Below are 21,153 nucleotides of genomic sequence, written 5' to 3'. Positions count from 1 at the left end.
TCTTTCTTTTAGAGAAGTGTGTCTTAATTGTAAAGTCTTATGCCTTATGCCTTGAGTCTTGGACCTATTTTGGGTCCTTCCTTTGTCCCTCCTTCTCTCCTTTTGGCTGCTGGCATTCTCTGGGCCTCCACATCCAGATGTTCCAGGACCAATGACTGTCCGCTGAGTCCTGGCTCCTTATATGGTCCTTGGGATCCACCAAGTCATCCATACCCCTAAGGTGCCTTCTAGGAATCTATAGCATGTAGGATTTTTAACCATGGCCTTATGCAGAGCTCACGTGCAGGTGTGCTGCATGACTTCTGACTATTTGTCTTCTAATGCTCCTCTCTAGCATGGCTGGAGATGCTCACCTCCAGCTCCTTGATCCCATATTAACCTTGGCATACTCAATGGCAAATTTCTCAAACTATCACCACAGTTTTCTGCCGCCCATGACAATAGGATGGCAGTTAATTTCACTTTGGCGTTACATTATGTAGAAGGGTAGCTTAGAGATAAGTATAAATTCGACGAGTGGCTGGTGAAATATTCTGTAAGGCCCTGGACTTAGCTTTAGACAGTTCCTGCATGCTTACATTGTTTTCAAGTGAAAAGTAAGCAAAAACAAAAACAAAAACAAAACAAAACAATCCCAAAAAGGCAGAAAAACAAACAAAAAATGTCTAGAGCTGTGCTGTCCAATATGGTAGACACATGTGGCTATTAGGCCTTGGAATGTGGTCAGTCCTAATTGAGATGTTCTGTAAGAATAAAACACACACTTGATTTCAAATACAGTATGGAAAAAACGTATCTTTAATAGTTTTGATGTTGATTTTATGTTGAATGATACTATTTGAGATATTTGGGTTAAATAAAATAAGATGTTAAACTCAGTTTCTTTTTCAATGTGGGTAACAAAACATTTAAAATTCCATATGTGGCTTGCACAATTTTCTATTGGACTGCACTGCTCTAGAGGATTTGCCTGGTGGCTCTTTAATATTAGTAAGCTAAATGTGTATGGATAGACTCACAAGTTAGTGCATAATGAAAAAGCAGAAAAGGTTATGAATGACAGAAGGAAGCTTCTGCTCAGATTTTTAAATTTCTGTTCCCCGAATACACCGACATGCCACCTGCCTGACAAGCTTTTAAGAAGGTCTGATAATCCTCAGAGAAATGAGGCTGAACCAAATGGCATCTGTCTAAGTCTCACTGCATGGTGCCTAACCTCAGAGGCTTAAAATCAATATTGATTTTTTTTCATTATTTTACCCTGGCATTTAAATATCCTTTAGATTTATTACCCTTAGGTTTCTGGTTAAGATTCAGTGATGGGTGTGAGAGCAGGGGTGGTAATAAGTTATGTAGATATCATTTAATTTATGAACTCTGGAGCTTTGAGGTAGCTTTCAGTTCAAGAAATATATTAACCACATCCACATCACCCTTCATTTTGCGGTGAGGATTTCCACGCTGGGTCCCTATTGTGCCACTTAATTTATGGTCTGGCCAGGTACATGGATCTGAGTACAATATTTCAATATAAGTTGCTCCTGCATTCAGAGGAGAAGAAGATGGGCTTCAAAGAAGCTGGCTGGACAGCTGATGGATTGCTTTCTCTCCTATACATAGGCTGGGGCTTTAAGTAGCTTTTAAAGCTTGTCAGTGGCTTGGGTCTTTTTCTGCTCTGAGAAGCTGCACACACCGGCCTGGACAAGCAGATCAGCCATGCTGCAGCAGGCAGAGGGCAGCTCCCAGAGTTACTTACGTTGACAGCCGTAGTGCCAGGAATTTCCCGGCAGACACTCATCACACTTAGGCCCTGTCGTTCCCGTCTTACACTCACAAAATCCTGAGCCATTACAACGATCATGGACTGAGCCCAAAGGGTTACAATAACACTCTGTAGAAACAAGACAACACACAGGCTGGAGACAAGTCTGCATGGCTTATAGGTTATCAACACAGGAGCGTCACTTAAATGCATCGCTTACTTAAAGAAAGATGTCCAGTAATGAAATGCTTTGGCAAATACAGCTATCTCAGGCCCCTTTATTTATTTCCTCAGCCTTCTGTGATGCTGTTTTTATGATATGGGAGGAAATTAACTGAAAACTTCCCAGGAAATAAGACATTATGCTCTTCATGGCTAACAGATCATAATAGAGATTCCATTTGTTAGGGCATTTTTAGATGGTTTAATGAACACCATGAGAAGTTTGTATATCAAGGATAAATCAATATGCCATCAGTGTAAAATCTGTTTTAAATTATTCAAATAGCCTTATCTGTTACACTCAATATTTGAGAACTGCTGAACATTTTTAAAGTGCAATATGAATGCACTTTGTTCACTCAAAGGCATTTTTACTTTATGATATGGGAAAGCACTTTAACTTATTTATATATATACTGTTTGGTATGAGCTTTTAGATACTCTATCTGCTAGGCATGTTAGTATGGTTTTTATGCAGCCTAGATTAACAATCATGAAAGAAAAATAAATTTTGTAATCCCAAGTAAATTTCAACATAGGCATAATTTGAGACATATATTTCATCATAATGTCTCCTGGCAGGACAAAACAACTCTGTCCATGAAGAGTAAATAGAGTGTTTTCTGGATTCCTCACACACTCTTATACAGGATACTTTTGCTTCTGAAACTCTGTTTAGCTGAAAGGCTGAACCTGAAGTGGGGATTCCTTAGGTTTCCTTTAGTTTGAAAGGTAATAACAGCTAGTTTGCAGCTTTGGGGACTTGGGGGCCAAAGTTTCTTTCCTTGTTACCCCACTGTATAATCTTGGACAAGTCATTATGCCTCTTTGTCTCTCAGTTTCTTTTATACTAAAAGGGTCCTATTAAAAGGTTTTCTGGTTAAAAAACAAGTAAAATCATACCAGCCGACCAACCAACCAACCAACCAACCAACCAACGGAAGCCCTGAGAGCTTTAGCTTAACAGCATCAAGTTTAGTGTTTTAGACTGGCAACAGAGATTCAAGGTTTAACGTTATAGAGAGGACTGGACATTTTGTTCTGGTTTTACTACAGGAATTAACTGGAGAATGTCTTCAGAAAATGTGGAAGACCTTACGATTATGATTTCTTTCACGTTAGTCAATTTTTGAGTTCTGCATTATGGTGATATAAGCATTGATAAGACTAATAGTGATAGTGACATATGCAGGTAAAAATAAAACTAAATAAACTAAAATGTTCCCTCCTTGCCTGGCTTGGTTTGTATTTAATAACTAGAGTTTTATTTTAAGTCATCATTTTCTATTTTAATGTGTGTACATGGGAGTTGTTTAAAAAGATTTTTTTTAAATAATAATTTTGTGTGGCTTTAAAATGTTTTGTGTACATATTTATACTATAAGTCTGTGCTTATACTTATTCAACATTTAATGTTTCTTACTATTTCAAGTTCATAAGTTGACAGTGAGTCACCAGCATTTTGCAAACCAGGGAGTAGAGTTATATCTAGCCAACAGGAATCCACACACCAGTCTAGTCATTTAGCCCATAGCAGTTATATTAATATAAGGATTTAGATGCAAAGAAAGTAAACAAATTTTTTTTTAAACATGGGACACCTAAACCAGTGATTGTCACAGGAAGGGTGATAAGTGTTATGTTATACAAACAGTAGGGAAAATAAGTGACAAGGAGAGGTTTACCACCTTATGTACAAATAACTTAGTTTTTTAAAGAATACCATGGTCAATGGTAGATATTGGTGATGGCCTTGGAGTATTATATTTTATTACATTAAACCAGGAAGAATATGCAGGACTGTTAGGCTAAAAAATAACATGAAATACTTTGGAGGTTTGATTAAAAAGTTACAGTACAATTGATTTATAGGTATTAGAAGTATCCTGTCTATAGAAGGTACCTCTGACTACCTGATCTTGGGTTTCAAGGGGAATAAAAAGACAATACTTCATAATTTGAGATACGTTTAGTAGCAAATGCTGAACCCTGTGTTTCATTCTGATGTCAAGCTTGTTACCAGAGATTATTAGCAGTGATTACCCAAGGTCACGAACCACATATCCTCTAACTTCCTGCTTAATGCTTGAGTTTATATGAAACAGAAGCATGCAAGGGTGTCATCTTCATGTAATTGCTGCGTAATACAGGGTAATTACATGCATCTTTGGAGACATGGTTGTGCTTGGAATTTGTATGAAAATGGGGAAATTCACCAGTAACCAATAAGCAGCAACCACTGTGGCAACACGGAATAGCCTGCATTTTATATTTGTCATAATATAAAATGACGCAAATAGTTTACGACATGTACTTCAATGCAGTCTATATTTTGTCGAGATTTGGCCTGTTCCCTCACAGCCAGTGTGGTGGATTTCATTGTCATTTGTTGAAGAGATGGCAAAATGCCTCTTTTCCCCCTTAAATTTGGAGAAGACTTAGATGAAGTTCAAATTTTCTGAGATTGGTGCTTAATTCTGTGAAAGTGAATTGGGTAAATATCCATTCATTTTCATTAGTGCTTTCTATACAAAAAGGTATTAAACTCAATTATTTGTGATGTATGCTCTTCAATTTAATTCTCAGTCCTGGCTCAAGCCCTTTGGGGAGCTTAACTGTGGAAAAGAGTGAATAAGTTCATGCTTTCCCTTAGGGCAAACCTTGGCAATAGGGAGCCACAGGCTACCAATGGCCCTCAGAGAACAAACTCCAGCCTTAGCCTGGTGTGTAGGCAGTTCTTCAAGTGGGAAAAGTGGAAACCATAGCTCTTATAGGACATAGCTTTTATTGTTATTGATTCATTGTACATATATATAGACTAAAGACAAAAGATAGACTATAGCATATATCAGCTAGCTACATTTTCCAATGCATTCTTTACAAACAATTTTACGCCTTAGAAAAAAGGCAGCAATTTAAGGAATTTTGGTATGTGGGGGAATATTATAGCCAATTTTAATGGTACCTAAAAGTTCTCATCTTTGTGTTTACCAATTTACTTGGTTTGGAAAGTATAAAATACTGAATAGAAACATGTTTGCTTCAATAAAATAAAATTCCCCAAAGATTTATAATTTTAACTAACAAACTGTCTAGAAATGGAGATAACAAATGCTCTTGATTTTTTTAGGCAGGAGAAGAAATGTATATTCAGCTTTTTCATATTTCATCACTAGTTGATGTTATTCAAAAGACAAAAGCTAAACAGGCTGCCTTCCTGCCTGTAGATAATCAGAAATAGATTTACAACAGGACTAAACCTCTTAAAATTAAATAGTAAGTGCAGATTTTATACTTCATAAAATTACTTTAGGACTGGAAAAGGGCCAAAGCTTATAAGAAAGAATACTCTGAGTAAAACACTTTGGGATATTGTTAAGTTACATGCTATTAGAAATTTTATGGAATAAAATCTTTTCTTTTAAGGCCTTTTTCTCTGATTTGTTTAAAATACTATGAAATTAACACTGTAAAACATGTTAATCTTAGGTATTTTATGAAAATGATTTTTATTCCTGCGTTCCTATTTATTTCACCTTTTCTCTTGTTTCTTTATTTATAGTATGACATTTATATATTTTTACAAATGACATTCAGTGAAGTGTAGCTCTGCATTCAAAATTCAGACAGCTACATGTCTTTTGGGTTATTAATAGCCTCAAATCTTTGTAACCCCGATTGTTATAAAGGCCACTGAACTACTGTTCACAAACTCATGGTGGAATTGCTACTGTCATCCAAAAAGCATACCGTTTAAGTAAGAAGTCTGACAAGTTTAGTTTTGCTAATTATGTCAGGGTAGCTGGGAGAAGATGTTCAAGCTCTGAAGTCAGGAAGCTAACTCTTTGCTAAGGCTGTATAATTTGGTTCATTTCACCTTACTTTTCTCAACTAGAAAATAGAGGAAATTATCAGTGGAATACTTACCCCCCCTGGTTTTGTTAATGAGGATTAAGTAAAAACAAAACAAAACAAAACAAAAACAAAAACAAACCATATTTGCAAGTCAGTTCACAGTTTACCAAGTGTTTCCTGGGCATTCCATATGATCCCAGTTTGTTTGACTGGGAGTTCTGAAAGGACTTACCTAAGACATACGGCTATTAAATAGCAAAATGGGACTTGAACCCAGCTCTCCGGTCTCTAAGTCCAGTGATCTCTCCACTAATTCACAAATAATAAATAAGGAGGCACTTGGAAAAATAGAACATACTGTAGATATTAACAGTATTATGTAAACTTGGTTTAACTGAATTCACAACAACTTGTAGACCTAGTTTATGGGATTCTGGGCAAGTAACCATATGATCTTGATGACCTAATCAGAAGACAATGATCTCAGAATTGCAGATTAGATTTCTTTTTTGATGAAAAAACCACCTGTCATTTTTCTGCATTTTTAAAAAATTTACATTAGTCTTTATGTGAAAAATTCTATTTTGAAAATTAGTTGCCAATGTATTTACCTACTGGTATGGTAACAGACACACATGTACCTTGACCATTTCAAATATATGCATTTCTTCAAAGTAAATTATGAAGTGAAATTCCATTTATTGTTTCTTATTTTTCCATCAGCTCCCTTTCTTAAAGACTGGTTCCACTGTGCAAAAGGTGGGAGAAATTTTTTGTCTGTGAAAACAGGTTCTCTCTCCAGTTGACCTGAGCAGTAGTCATGGTGGGTAGGGGATAGTGCTCAAGGGAACCCTGTGGACCCAGTTTTTCCTTATTTACCTTGGAAGCTATGAGAATTCATTGCCTATAATAGTTCTGAGAAATTGCTTCTGCTTTGGGGGGCTAGGAAAATTAAATAAATGGAATTTCCTTGCTATGGATGGAAAAGTCAGGCAAACTTCTATATTACCAGTTGCTAATGATTTTCAATTCCAATTGGCAATATTTTTAATCAATCAATGTTTGTTGATTACCAGTTATGTGCAAGAGTTTATCCTAATTTCTCATATCTATAATTAAGTCCCATATAATGAGTTTTCATTTTAAAAGTTGAATGTACAATATAAGCCTTTAAGATCAGTTTGATATTACCAGGTTTTAAGATTTCATGCAAAAAAAAAAAAAGAAGAAAGAATAATTGATAGAAAATTCTTCATCTTCTAAACAAGATTTCCAGATCATCATATTTAAAGCAACAAAAACAAGGATTCAGAATATATTCCCCAATTCAACCGGCACAAGAGAATTTTAAGTCTACCACAAGGATGTTTTCTCCATTGAGAAAGTTCATTCTGGCTCAGCCGTGGTTCAAGTTAACAGCCTCTTCACCTTGAATAGCTCCCCATAGCTCGAAAGGCACAGAACAATAGCTGAAATTATAATGGAACTGACCTATGCACACATTCTCATCGTCCAGCTGTGCAGAAGCATTTCTGAAGTAGCCCAGCCTGCATAACTCACAGTGCTGCCCTCTAGTGTTGTGTTTACAGCTCACGCAAATGACTGTATTTAGCAGATCGATATAACTGCATCGATTGGAGTGGCCGAAGCATTCACAATCTTGCAAGGAAGAACAGAAATGTATACAGAGTGTATACAGTAGCAGAGTAATAGCACACTACATGCTTGGATAAAATGAGGAGTGGAGAAAAGATGGCAGAATGGCATTACATCTATGTGATGCAACATGACACATGGCGACCACAGGTGGTTGTGACTGGCATGGAAGTAGCATCTGTTTCAAGCAGGATAGAAAGGTTGGACATTCAGAACATGACCGAAGAGTGTTAATTCTTGGCATACAATATGAACAGAAGCATTTGCAGGTGTACACCTTTTAAAATTTGGGAAGGCTTGGTCGCCATTGATGCAAAAGTCTAAGTTTTGCACACTGAGAACTTTACTATCTTTACATCACTTCCCCATTTTTTTCTTCATATTTGCACTCTTAAAAAAAGGGAGGGAAGTATGTGAGCATCTAGGGCCTGAGCCTGCCATCACCCATGACTCCTTTGTTTAGTCTCATTATCATTTATGTTAAGACAGTAGCTCGGTCAGGGTTTCACAGAAATTGTGGCAAATTTAATAGGGATCTGGAGGACTAAACAATTCTCTATTTTTATTCCAAATGCTAACAGGAAAGACAGCCTTTGTAAGCCTTTCATCAGGCCAAATATGATGTTTGTTTATGTGTGAGAGAAAATACAAAAAACAGAGAGATGATCTGTATGGGAAAAGTGCTCTGAAGATTTCCTTTTCATTCAAATTTCAAGCTGAGTCCACTACAAAAGAAGGATTAGGCAGCTAGTGATTATGCAGTACTCCCAGATTTCTTTTCTTTGTTTTCCCAGAATGTTGGAGATGCCTCTGAGGCTGAGGTCCTGATGGTGAGAAGAACTAGACAAGGAGATGGGGAAAGAGAAGGAGAGCAGGTGGGGAAGGATGGGGAGTGATTACATTTTCTCTTGGTTGCATCTCAGCTAAAGCAAGAAGTTGTTCATCTAATTCAACATTTTTCAAAAAAGTGGTAAAGACAAAGCCTTTACCAGTAGCAATCACCATCAAATCAGATAGAAAAAGAAAAAAAAAGGCGGGAGAAGTAAGTAGGTGGGGAAGCTAATTTGTCTTCTCAAAATATGGTGGCAGGTGTAGCTGGATATTAATGAGGAAAGTCAACGGTGATACTGCAAAACCTTTATTTAGTTTATCCAAAAATACTCCTCTTTTCAATGTCTGACCTTTATTTTACCTCACTAGGAAGCCAAAGACAGCCACTACTTGAACCCATTCATTCATTCATTCATTCATTCCATATTTTATTGGGTTGATCTACCATGTGCCAGGCATTATGCAAGGGACTGAGCTACTCTTTTGGCTTAGATAAACTTTGGAAGTATCGCATTTGATGAGCAGAGTAACAATGAATAAGCACTGTCAAAATGAATAACGAAGATTAAGGAAGAGAGACTGGATTTTTTTTAAACATGCTGGTACTCATCGGAATGGTGTGGATTTATTTAGTGCAGAGCCGATTGCTATAGCAGAGGGTCAAGGTCCTGACAGAATAAAATAAAATGTGTATCAAAGCAGAGGAGGACACTGGATGTAGTGACTAGTGAAAGATACCAAGATTAGGGTCAGCACCTTGGGGATTCTAGATACTCAAAAGGGAAGCAAGAAGAAGGGGAGGCTCCTGAAGACAAGCTGGTTCCTTTAGGGGAGGATAGCTCTGTCATGTGTGTGTGTGTGTGTGTGTGTGTGTGTGTGTGTGTGTGTGTATGTGTGTGTGTGTGTGCGCGTGCGCGCATGTTGGGGGCTGGGATCAGGAGGAAGCAGAGGGAGAAGAGCAGAGTGGGAAGGAGGCCTATGCAGTAGTTAAGGCATGCCATATTAATAATAATAAAACAATAACAACAAAAATAATAGAATTACAGATCACCAAATTAAATTTTCTTAGAAAACTAACATATCACTCCAATACACTATATCTCCCTGAGTTACACCTTGTTTATGCTGGCAATTCTGACTTGCGAGGAAACCTAAAAGGGCTCTAGAGCCTTTCTTGGTTGAGGATTTGGAACAGGGAAAACCTTTCTGGCCTAGAGCCACCCAAGAGTAGTGGTTTCAGGAAGGAGACCCAAGTTCCAAATCTAATTGCTTCCTAAGGACTTCTTCAGAGCTGCCTGGAACTGCTGAGGAATGGGCATCAACAGCCCTGTCCTCTGGCTCTCCCTCCTGGAAGACGTTCCTTGGTGGTTGTTTCTCATATTCCCCATCCCAGGCTGGCCCTTGGTGCACCTAATATAATTTATCCAGCTTTGAAAAAAGCTGGAGCTACAAAGAAGCCCTTGTCAAAAAACTAGTTTTGTGGGTAAGACAAACATATGGTTAGAATAACTAGAAAACAAAAGAGCATGTGCTAAGAAAGCCAAACAGTGACACAAAGTGATCTAAGGAGGAGGTCATTTAACTTGAGGGGAATTAGCAAAAACTACCTTAACACTGGACTTAACAATGGGTCTTCCATGAGGGCAGGTAGGGTTTGTTAGAAAAAAGAAGTTTGGGGGAGAGGGGATGAGCATTTCAGGTGAAAAGGGAATAGAACCTGCAAAGGTATGAAGTTGGGGAAAGTGTAGAGAATAAGGCTAGAGAAGTTTCATAAATCATTTCCTTTGTGGGTATTTGAAGAGTTCTGTAAGATCTGCGCAATGGCAAGAGTACATGCTGAGCTCTATCTGACAAAGTTTTATCCAAGAAATAAAACATATCTATAGATATCCAAGTTCAACACTTTCAAGACTCAGCCCATGAATCTCCATGGACACATCAAATGTCACACTATCATCTACTATTACTCTGAATTCAATGAGTAGTATACATTTCCACAATGACATTATTTGTTTCTGGGTCTTGTTTGAAGACCGATTTATTAATTTTGGTAGGAGAAGATAAATAATGTAAGTTGTATAATTATATATAGAACCATACCAGCTAAATGCCCAATATTAATAAATTTATTTTAGAAGATAAGTGGATATTTAAATATCTTTTAATCTAGGAAACAGGGTAGCAACTTGATTCTTTTAAGACTTCTAAGATTCTTCTGAGACTTCAATAAAGCTGTCTTCTCTGGCCACGATATATTTGAGAATGTAAAATGACAAAAAGATCTTTGAAAATGATTTGAAAAACATGAGAGCAGTGTATAAATGCAAGGCATTTCAAATGTAATTATTAGGCTGCTGTATTATTTTTCAGTATTCTGTTAATCTACCGCTCTTTAGGAACTAGTCTTTCCACACAGGCACAGAATCCTTGAATGATTATTAACGATGTAGTCTGAGTTACATTACCATATTAAGACCCTGCAGGGATGATACTAATAGTTCAATAATTCTTTGATCTCTCAACTCATTGACCTGCCATGTCCTCCTTTCCCTTCTTACAAAGTATGGAGTCCATGGTCCTTCCTTACAGTGACTTCCTTTCATACACTTTCATCTCCCTTGACCCCGAGTGTCCACCGCAATCAGTCTCCTGGGAAAACCTGATCCTGCTTAAATCCACCTCTCCATCTCTCCATGCCTACACCCCAGCAGCTAAATATGGCTGGAGTTTTTCTCCAACTATTTTGAAACAAGTCTCATGTTAAGTTTATAACCATAAGTCTCAAAGGGACCTTTAGGGCTGCCAGGAAACCCTTCCTAAAACAGGGGACTTCTGGGTCACCACTTTCTCTTGCTTCTTCTTCTTCTCCACCCATGATTGTTTTTCCCTCTCTTTTCCTCTTGGTCCTTTCTCCTCACAGGTACTCAGGGCTTAGCTCTTGGAACTCTTTGCTCTTTAGGCTCAACCTAGAGCCTAGGGCTCCTTACCCAGTCTCCGGACTTTACACATCATCTAGATGCTGACCTTTCCAAAATAGTTGTTTCAGCCTAGATCAACTCCCCAGTTAGTGAGACTTCCTCCAGACTGACATACTCATCTGCATTCTTAGTCTCCACCTGGACATTTACTAGATATCTCAACTTCAACATGTTCATAACAGAGCTCTTAGGTCAACCTTCCCAAACCTGCTACTCACCCAGGCAGCCCACCCTATCTCAGTAAATGGCAACTCCATTCCTCCAATTGCTTAGCTCAAAATTCCTGATGTTGTTCTTGACATGTCTTTTTTCCTCATCCCTGACAACCAGTCAATCAGCAGATATTCTTGGCTATGCTTTTAAAATACACTCTAATCTCACCACCTCTTACTCTGTCACCTTGAGTTAAAGGCACTTGGATTATTGCGATTGTCCCCAAACTGCTCTCTTGGCTTGCATGCTAGTGATACCTCCTCTCCACACAGCAGCCAGAGTGACTCTTTCAAAACTTAAATTCAGTCATGACATCCCTTTGTTTATAATCCTAATGGCTTTCCATGCCATTCAGAATAAAACACAGAACTTATATGCATTCATTCCCAATTGATCTGGCCCCTGGCCTCCCTGGTGGCTCACTGCAATCACTTTCCTCCTTGCTCTTGTACAAAGCCTCCATGTTGCTCTGCAAACATGCCAGGGACTTCCCTGGGGCCTTTGCTCTTGCTGTTACCTCTGTGTAGAATCCTCTTCCCCTAGACATCCCTGTGACTTGCTTCCTCACTTTGTGGTTAGGTTTCTGCTCAAAGAAAATTTTGTGATCACTCTATTGGAAATAACAGCAATGCCTAAACATACTAATCCTCAATTTCCTAATCCTACTTAATTTTTTGTAGAATTTATAGTATCTGGAAAGTATATTTAAAATAATTTTTCCCCCATACTCTGAGTATAAATACACGAGTGTGGACTGTGTTATGTTTACAGATGTAACCAGAGAACTCAAAACATCTGTCACATGCTAGGCACTCAACGAACATTGTCAAATGAACGTATCTGTGAATATGTGACGATTCTAAAGGTGCCCTTTTTTTGCAAAACACAGGCAGACACAAGAGGAAAGTTATGCTTAAATTCATGCCTCCCCCATTTGAATTCCATCAGAGTCTGGCTACATCCCATATACCCAAGAGTTTAGAAAAACAACAGCCACACCAACAAGGTGTAACTGAGTTACTGATTATTTTAGCTGAGGGTTGTCTACCCGTCTATGCAGATCATTTTGGGAAGAAAAAAAGGAGACTTGTAAAAACTTCTATGGTTTTATGTAGTTTTTCAATCTCAGATTACACTGTAGATGATTTTTCATTGCTGCTGTGTAGATGAGCTAGTGGGGTCATCTAGAACACATGGCCATGGTGTGCAAGGAACCGCTGGCAGTACATATTTCCTGAGAATCACCTCATACCAGGGAACAACATGAGCCAGTCCTGCAGAGTCTAGGGTGGTTTCTCAGCCTTGGCACTATTTCCACGTTGGGCCAAATAATTCTTTGTTTTCCTATATGTTGTAGGCTATTTAGAAGCATCCCTGGCCTCTACCTACTGGATGCAGTAGCAACCCCCAAGTCGTGACAACCAAAAGTCCCCTGGGGGGTAAAATCCCCCATATGAATAGATGAGCTCATATGAAACAGTTATGATAAGATACTACAATACTTAGCAATTGGCTAGTTAAGACCAATTAAAGCTAGGGATACTTTAGAAGGAGTATTTTAGAAGGAGTGGTTGGTCTAGATCAGGAACGACCCAACCCTCTTAAGTAAAGTTTCTTTCTGACTGACACTGGCTGGAGAAGGGCTGGGCAAGGAGGAGTTGCCAGAAGCAAGAGGTTGGAGAGAAAGAGAATGGAAGAAAAAGAACGTTAGAGTAGGAGGGGTTAAACTTCCCCTGGGTGTCTTCTTTCTTACTGTTTGCCATGTTGCCTTGCATCATATGTTACATGGCCTATGTAAATATAAGATCAAGTCCTCTGAATATGGCACAGGTCATTTTTCTTTTTGGCCAAATTAGGAAAGCTGGTGAAAATTCATTAAAAAAGAAACAAAACAGATTTGGGGAAAAGAGTTTAGATAGAAAGCAAAGGAATGAGAACTCTCAAAAAGTATTTTCCTCTCACTACATTAATAGAGTCACCATGCCTCTGAGGGGCCTCCTCCAGGGGTGGCAGTGAAGTGGCTGTAGCATTTTGCTGGTCCTTACCTCACCCCTCCCCTATTTTGCAACCTTATGTAGCTTTTGAAGCTACATACATCATTTGATGACGATATGGATTTTTTTAAATGGTAAGTCATTAGGTAGCTTCTTCCTGCCTCTGGAGATGTGTTTGAACCTCATTAGTGCTATGACCCCAGGAAACTGGAGATTCAATGATTCAGGGTGAAATTCCAGGTCAAGAGGCCCCTTGTATTTCCAGTGTACTTGACGGGACATAAGAGAAATGAAATCTATGAAAGTCCCTAATGCTTCTCTGTTTCCTCCACTTCCTTGGTTTCTTTGTGTGGATTTGCATTTTGGAGATAAAGAAAGATCTTCCCCCTGTGGCCTTAAGATGGGCACACTTGCCCAGATAGGCTTGATACCCTATGACACTGTGGCCGGTCTGTTCCAAAGAACTTAGTTTCCCCAAATTCATATACATTTGTATTCCCCTCAAAAGGGCACCATTAATGTTTGATATGTAAAAAGCACATTGTGAGGAAAGTTTAAGACATGGTATGAATATTATTCATTTCCCTTTTCCCATCTTTGGCCCAGTTTCAACTTTTTCTCTATACATCACAGAAGGACCAACTCAACATTAATTAAAATCTGGAAAATGATCTGACTCTATTCAATAAGGAATAAATAAGCTATTACGGTCATTTTCATCAAGTGGGTCAAACTGAATTTTGACTTTGTTAATAAATAGATTTCTTTATAAGAGGTGTTTCATGAAAAAACAAAGAACAAAAAAAACCCCACAAACCAAAAACATGACATAAGCCCAACAGTCAAGGGTGGAAAACAAGACACACCTGTCACACAAGACATTTAAAGGAAAATGGTAAAATAAAAACAGAAGTCTTTATGTTTCCTGAAAAATCTTCATTCTGTGAATGACAGATGCTAGCTGGAATGGACTATTCATGAGTCACAGATGAGATACTGCTTGCTTGCATTTAAAGAAAGTAATGTAATTATTATTTTCAGGTCATAATCAATGCTTAACCCAGTGTAGATCTTCACTGGTATTCATTCAATTTCATTTCAAACAATGGAAATAGAAAATATAAGGTATTTCGTTTGTTGAAAAGTCAAATGGGCACAAAACACGGAACCTGCCATTCTGTTCTCATGAAAAGCATCCTTGAAACTCACTGTAAGTGGGTTTCCTTATTTTCAATGCCAATGAGCAACAATGTTAATACTCTAACATTCATGTTCTAAACAGGATCCTAAGCTGTTTGAATGTTTATTCACGTGTTAATCTTTCAGAAAACAAATGTTGCAGCAATTTTAATTTGCAGCAGTGAAATTTCTGAGTGAAGTTTTTTGTCTCTTACAGATGACATTTTCAGTACTATTTGATGCATTGATTGGTATCAGTCAACATGCCTCACCGATAAGCTGATGGGTACACTTCACAGATATTCCAGATTCATACAGTGCAATGTTTCACAACACATAACACCATGAAATCACTGTATGAATCCAAGAATTCCTACCTCTCTTGTGGTTTGCAACTTGAACAGAAGAAACTGTTGACAAAGCTAATTTGGGAGCAACTGGATAGGTTTAAAAGAATGAACAGAACATTAGAAACAATAGTGAAACGTTCAAACTGTAATAACTTATCATCAACCCACTTGAAAAGGTAGCCCTAAATGAAGAGACTATTTGTATCTGTTGTTTCTGGGAGATGGTTTCAGTCCCAAAGGAAGTCTTGTATTTGGCTGAAAATGGTTTTACATTGTCAGTAATAAAGCTTAGAAGCTTTATTTTCAGAGGCAAAGAGAATTACCATTTAAGAGTCCAGTTATGCAAGGATTATTCTGGTAACATTATGGATATTAGGATCCCCTATTGACCCTCTTTTAAATAGTCGTTGTGCTGAGATAATTAGCAATCATTGCCTCAATTCACTGTCATTTTCTCTGTGTAACCAAAAGCTTGTCTGTGCCTTAGCCAGTTAGATTATTTTTGTTGAACTGATTAGACCTCACGGAACATAATCTCAGTGGCCAACCATATGGACCTTAGTCTCAGAGTCACCTTGAATCTGTCTACCTTTGAAAAATGTAGTCTCCTTCTCAATATTTATTACCTTTGTGGTCATATCAGTTTGTTAATGGCAGAGATTGCTCTGTATGCTGTCTGCCATTTCTTTTCCGATTATTCATGACGAGTTGCTTGCGAAAACAGCAAAAGCAGGTAGAGCCTGACGTTCTTTGCAGATGTTGACAAGATAAATTATGGCTGCACAGAACTGGCCTCTGTTAGAAAGTGCACCTTGAGCTAAAATTTCAAGTTTAAGCACTTTATCCCGTACGCCGCTTCTCAAATAAATTCATTTGAACTCATTACCCACATTCTAAAAAAACTGCACCTGGTATTAGCTGAAGGTATTTCTGAAAATTTTCTGTGCAGTGACACTGACAGAAAACACAGCAAAATAATTAAGCAGGTGTGTTTCAGGTTTTGAACAATGCATAATCTTGTTCATCTCAAAACTCACTGTGGAGAAGTGTTAAGTCTTAGATCCTGTCTTGTATAATTTGTTGAACTCTGAAATTCAATGGGAAATACTGAGTGACATTTCACTGAAGATGCTCTCATTGAACCTGCCAAGGAATAAAGCCACTAAACCTCCCCCAAATCCTCACAGAATTATACTAATAGGGGTGAGCTTGAGCTCTATTTCTTCTTCCACATATGTATGCAGAAAGTTGAAAAAATTCATTTGGAGCAGATGATTAAGATAATTCTATTTGCTACTAATATATGTATCTAGGACAGTCTCGATTTCATCACCCTGATCAAGGACTGAAAACGCAGCCCTTCCAATTTGACTCCCCAACAAATTGCTAATATATTTTGTTTGCTTAGCAGCTATTTCCTGGTTCCTCCTTTCGCTCATTTCCTCCTCCATCTGTATTCATTAGAGTTTAAAAGGAACATCCTGTATGTAATGAAAGAAGGTGGAAGCCAAAAATGTGCCTTTTTTTTGAGAAGAAAGAAGGCAAAAGAATACAATTTTCTATTAAAATAAACTCCTATTTATACATGTCTATATATATCTATAGGCTAGATGTTAATGTGAATTTAACATTGCACTGCCTCTTATGAATTTCATTGCCCAGTTTTTAAAAGTTCTATTTCTTCCTGTGTAATCACACTGCTGTCAGTCTCTCTCTTTTATTTATTTACTTATTTTTGAGGTTACAAGTCAGAAAATAATTACTGCTCTAAAGACAGACAGAGAGCAGGTTGTTCTTAATGCTGCTAGAAATAATTGTTAATTTGTAAAGGATTAAAGGGGGAAGCCCCAACAGAGAAAATATACTGTGATGTGGAAGAGAGAGAGAGAGAGACAGAGAGAGAGATACAGAGAGAGAGAGAGAGATTCAAATTTCTGCCAGTCAATATGGAGAAACAGTAAAAGAAAACAAGTCTGTTAGGGGTTGCAATACTGCCTTTATGTATTTTTCCCCCGACCTTCAACACAACTGACGTACTAGTCAGTTTCGTTAAGAGGAGCAAAAGGGAGACATTGGAAGGACACCTGCAGCACTCAGAAGTTTTTAAGGCTTATTATTTATATTCCAAACTGTGATGGCAGCAAAACTCGAGGCTTCTCTTGGGAGAGACATTCAACCTAAATTTGATGAAGTGCTTGTAACTTCTATGCCATCTAATTTCCCCCTATATCTTTCACTCTAATATTTCCAGGGCACCCTTCATATTAGAAATAATATTTGAATCAGGATTCTTTCAAAGACATGGCATTCACAATAATGCTGTTATCCAGTGCTGAAAAATAGTATATGGGATTTTCCCCCTAAACATGTGGGGTTTTATATTGCTAGGAATTTTACATGCTCCTACCTTGTTTTGGGTTAGAAACCTCAAGGGAAGAAATATTCGGCCATATCCTATTAAACTTTGGAAGATCTGCATGCATCAGGAAAAATCAGGGTATGTTATTTTCAGCTATAATGTCATTTGGTCTAAACAGAAACTTATATGGACAAAGACACAAACCACACATCTGCTCTTTAACTTGGCTGTGATGCACTTAACAAAACATGACTCCCGCACCAAACAAGAGCAAGCAATTGATGATTCCCAAAACATTGAATGGACATTAAATAGATAGCCCCTTCGCTAACAAAGCTATATACATTTACTTTTGCAATAAACTAGAGTGTTCTTACAAATAACCAAATAGGGACTTCGGCATTTCAAACTGTTATATAAAGCTGGTGCCTGAAACTAGAAGATAACGTGAAAGAAATAATTTCTCACTGGAGGATTCCATTCTCTGCAATTTATATTTACAGATATGAACTGGTTGCATTAGTCTTTCATGAGAGATTCTTTGGGGTATGTTTTAAGTGTGAGCCATTATCTCTGCAAAGAAGTGGATTTATTTCCTATTTTTATTTATGCCATTTCTCAGAGAAAGAAAGGGAACACTGGTGATTTCTGGCTTCTTAGTATAGCTAAGGTTTGTATGTACGGATGTGTATATGTCTTCATGATTTTCTTTTTTTTTTTTACTTCAACCTATGTTTCTAGAGTTTTTGGCTCCAATCCAGAGGTAATTATAAGCATTGTTACCTTGAGAACTGATGTTCTTTCTTTCTTAGATTCACCAGTATACACATATTAAAAAAAAAAAAAAAGACTCTGGAAAAGCAGAACATCTAGGTTTAGGATTGGATGCTTTAAAATTATTTTTGCTAAGGTGCATAACTATTAAAGCAGGCATTTTAGGACTCCAATCTACCACCCATTCAGATCAGCTCAAAACTACACCTTCTGTGTGGTCCTTTGGGACTACCCAAGTTCACAAAAAGTGCTCTCACCTCCAAACTCCTATAGCATGTTACTGTCTGTGCTCCTGATTTCTCATTGATATGGGGATAAGGCATGAGTTTTAATATTGTTAATTTAAATTTCATAGGTCTATTTCTCGTCTCTGTAATTAGATTGGATCTCTTTGAGGAAGGGCAAAGCCTTGCAGGAGGCCTCAGTAAATATCTAATAATTGAATAATTGATATCAAGTGGCTAGGCCACTGTAAACAGGTATTATCAGATTGTTTCCTCCATAATTAGATTATAGCAAGTAACATTCTTGTAAGACATGGTACTTTCGCTATAACTTTGGTATTTTAATATTTGTTAGAAAAGCTGATCTACTGTGTGTGTGTGTGTACACAAAGGCAGATGAAATCTTAATATTGATATTACTCTGTCAAAACTGCAGAATGAAAAAAGTGTGATAATATTTTCCACATTTGTACCCAACTGTTACTAAATATATAGATACTTAGTAACATGTATAGGCAAAGTAGGCAACTAATGTTGCTTTTCACCTGAGCATTTTGGTGCTGGGAAGATGCTGAATTAACAGAACAAGGCTACTTAAACAGTGCTCATTACCTCTGAAAAACTATAAATTTGCATTTTGAGGGAATGAATATGATTTCTAGAAATTACTTGGAAAAAAATTGTGGGTTTATATAGAAAATATATTCCTTCACATTATTAGCTTCAAATTAAGAATATTTTACTTTGTTGAAATGGTTCTCTCCATATTTTTCTTATAGGAGAGGCAAATACAGGTCATAGTGGGGCTGCTGTTTGTAAATTTGATGTTAGGTATTTAGTAACGATGAAATTAAGCAATATGATTGTTTGGTTAATAAGCTCTGCCAAGAAATTTAAGTAAAGACCGGCATTTATAGTAAATCAATTTAAAAGTGAGTTTTGAAAATTAGGTTCATAAATTAAACTGTATCCCATATTCTATTAAATATTTGTTTATGCCTATTTTTAGCATACTCTTTTCCTAGTGTTTTATAATTTTTCCCCCTAGGATTCTGAGGTTCCATGTTAAGGAATGTATAAAATATATAAAAAGTTAACATAGGGCATTCTACTTTTGAATCGTTAACAACCTGACTGTATGGAATTATCGAGGTAGACAGCTCAGTCACAATCTGATCCGTACCTGGAGTGTAACTTTCTTCTGTATTGTGTACTTCAGATGGTTTCTTGGGGGGAAGGGGAGAAGGTAGCCCTTGTATTTGACTGGGAATGTAATTAGACATTCCCTCCCCTCCGCCGCCCCCAAAAGTTCCATTATGTGGGATGCCTAACTTTCCTGAACACTCAAAACTCAGAATCACCAGCAGTGATCCCATTGGAAATCCCAATCTAATCTACACATATCTCTGATGGGACAAAATTTTATGTGCTGTTTTTCCCTTGGAAGGAAAAATGTCCTGAAAAAAAAAGGCACTGAAATTTGTGCCCTCCCTCCCCCTAGACTCCTACAGCATGTTACTGTTTGTGCATGCATGTTCCAATATTTGGTCCCCAGGAGTTTTTAATTTAATATCTCATCTTATTTTTTAAAAATTTGATTTTGTCTCATAATTGCAAGGCTAAGTAAGAAAACAAAATTAGGCAGTTACTCTCCATTTACTCTTGTTACTCTAAGATCCTGGCTCAAATAAATATTTAATCAATATTACTAACAAATGTTTAATTCCCAGGAGTAAATTAGGCACATTGAAGATGATTTTAATAGTATAATTGAAACAAATTCTATGTTATCATAGCCAATTCTAATGAAAAATCTTTGCATAACATGTAGCTTCTGATAATTTTTAGCCAGGGGGCCACTTGTTTTGAGTAGGTGGAAATTGAAAATAGAAAATATATATATATATATATATATATATATATATATATATATATTGCAATATATATATATATATTGCAATATATATATATATATATATATATATTGCATTAAAACTATTGTATTGCCTCTTTGGGTGACCTGAGGCAGAATTTATTAATTTCACTTTTTCACAAATTAACTAAGGTATATCTTTGGGCCAACATGAAGGTCTTAAAGTGGTGGCTTGTTGCAGGGCAAAGGTCACCGTGAGTCAGAAGAATCAGGTTTGGTCCCAGTACTGCTACCAAGGAATTGCCTGGCTGTTAATTTCTCTGGACTTCCATTTCCTTATAAATAAAGGTGCTGGACTAAAAGATCTCTAAGGTTTCTCTTAGGTGTTAATTTCCATCCCTCTAGGAGTTCTCCAATGGCCTAGCAGGGCCCCCACTCAAGTTCATGGGAGGATGAGCCTATTGGGATGAGGTACACGCTCTTTGGAGACTCTAGAGGACTAAGAGGGAAGGGAAAATTATTGCTGCATGTTTTGACAGTGGACCTTTCGACTGTCATAGTGAAACCCAAACTGGAGTTGAGAAATTATTATTGGGGTGAGGGGAGGGATCCCTCCATGTGTCCAGTGGGGTTGTAGATGGCTAGTCATTCAAGAATAGCCTTCTGTGGAAATCCCTATTTCTTAAGGATGCTGGCACAATACATCTGGGAAAATGGACTGGACTCATTTTGATAATCTCCTTGACTAGATTCCAAAGACTGGCTCTAGGAGTATAGAGACCATAATCACATGCTCCACAGCTGTCCCCTTACAAAAAACAAAAATATCTGGAATGTCAATCAGATCCAATTACTCTCGTTGTTGAATTTTCTTTTTTTTTTT

At 37.4% G+C, this 21,153-nt stretch overlaps 1 protein-coding gene across 12 annotated transcripts in view; it reads right to left on the bottom strand.

Moving 5' to 3' along the window:
* The window catches only part of NTNG1 (netrin G1), a 340,737-nt gene that overhangs the window by 44,248 nt on the left and 275,336 nt on the right, over window positions 1-21,153 (bottom strand). For 5 of the 12 annotated variants that reach the window (XM_045478470.1, XM_045478468.1, XM_045478469.1 and 2 more), the window contains 4 exons: window positions 17,448-17,513; window positions 15,068-15,127; window positions 7,331-7,498; window positions 1,757-1,891 (listed from right to left, as the gene is read on the bottom strand). The exons of 1 other annotated variant lie outside the window; for it this stretch is intronic. In XM_045478470.1, the coding sequence (XP_045334426.1) occupies window positions 1,757-1,891; window positions 7,331-7,498; window positions 15,068-15,127; window positions 17,448-17,513 (429 nt within the window). The remainder of the gene's footprint in view (window positions 1-1,756; window positions 1,892-7,330; window positions 7,499-15,067; window positions 15,128-17,447; window positions 17,514-21,153) is intronic. 6 more of the 12 variants (XM_045478473.1, XM_045478472.1, XM_045478478.1 and 3 more) reach the window with 6 other exon arrangements.

The sequence above is a fragment of the Leopardus geoffroyi genome, chromosome C1 (genome assembly GCF_018350155.1).
Source record: "Leopardus geoffroyi isolate Oge1 chromosome C1, O.geoffroyi_Oge1_pat1.0, whole genome shotgun sequence".
NCBI lineage: Eukaryota > Metazoa > Chordata > Mammalia > Carnivora > Felidae > Leopardus > Leopardus geoffroyi.
This window is presented reverse-complemented; position numbering and strand designations above follow the sequence as displayed.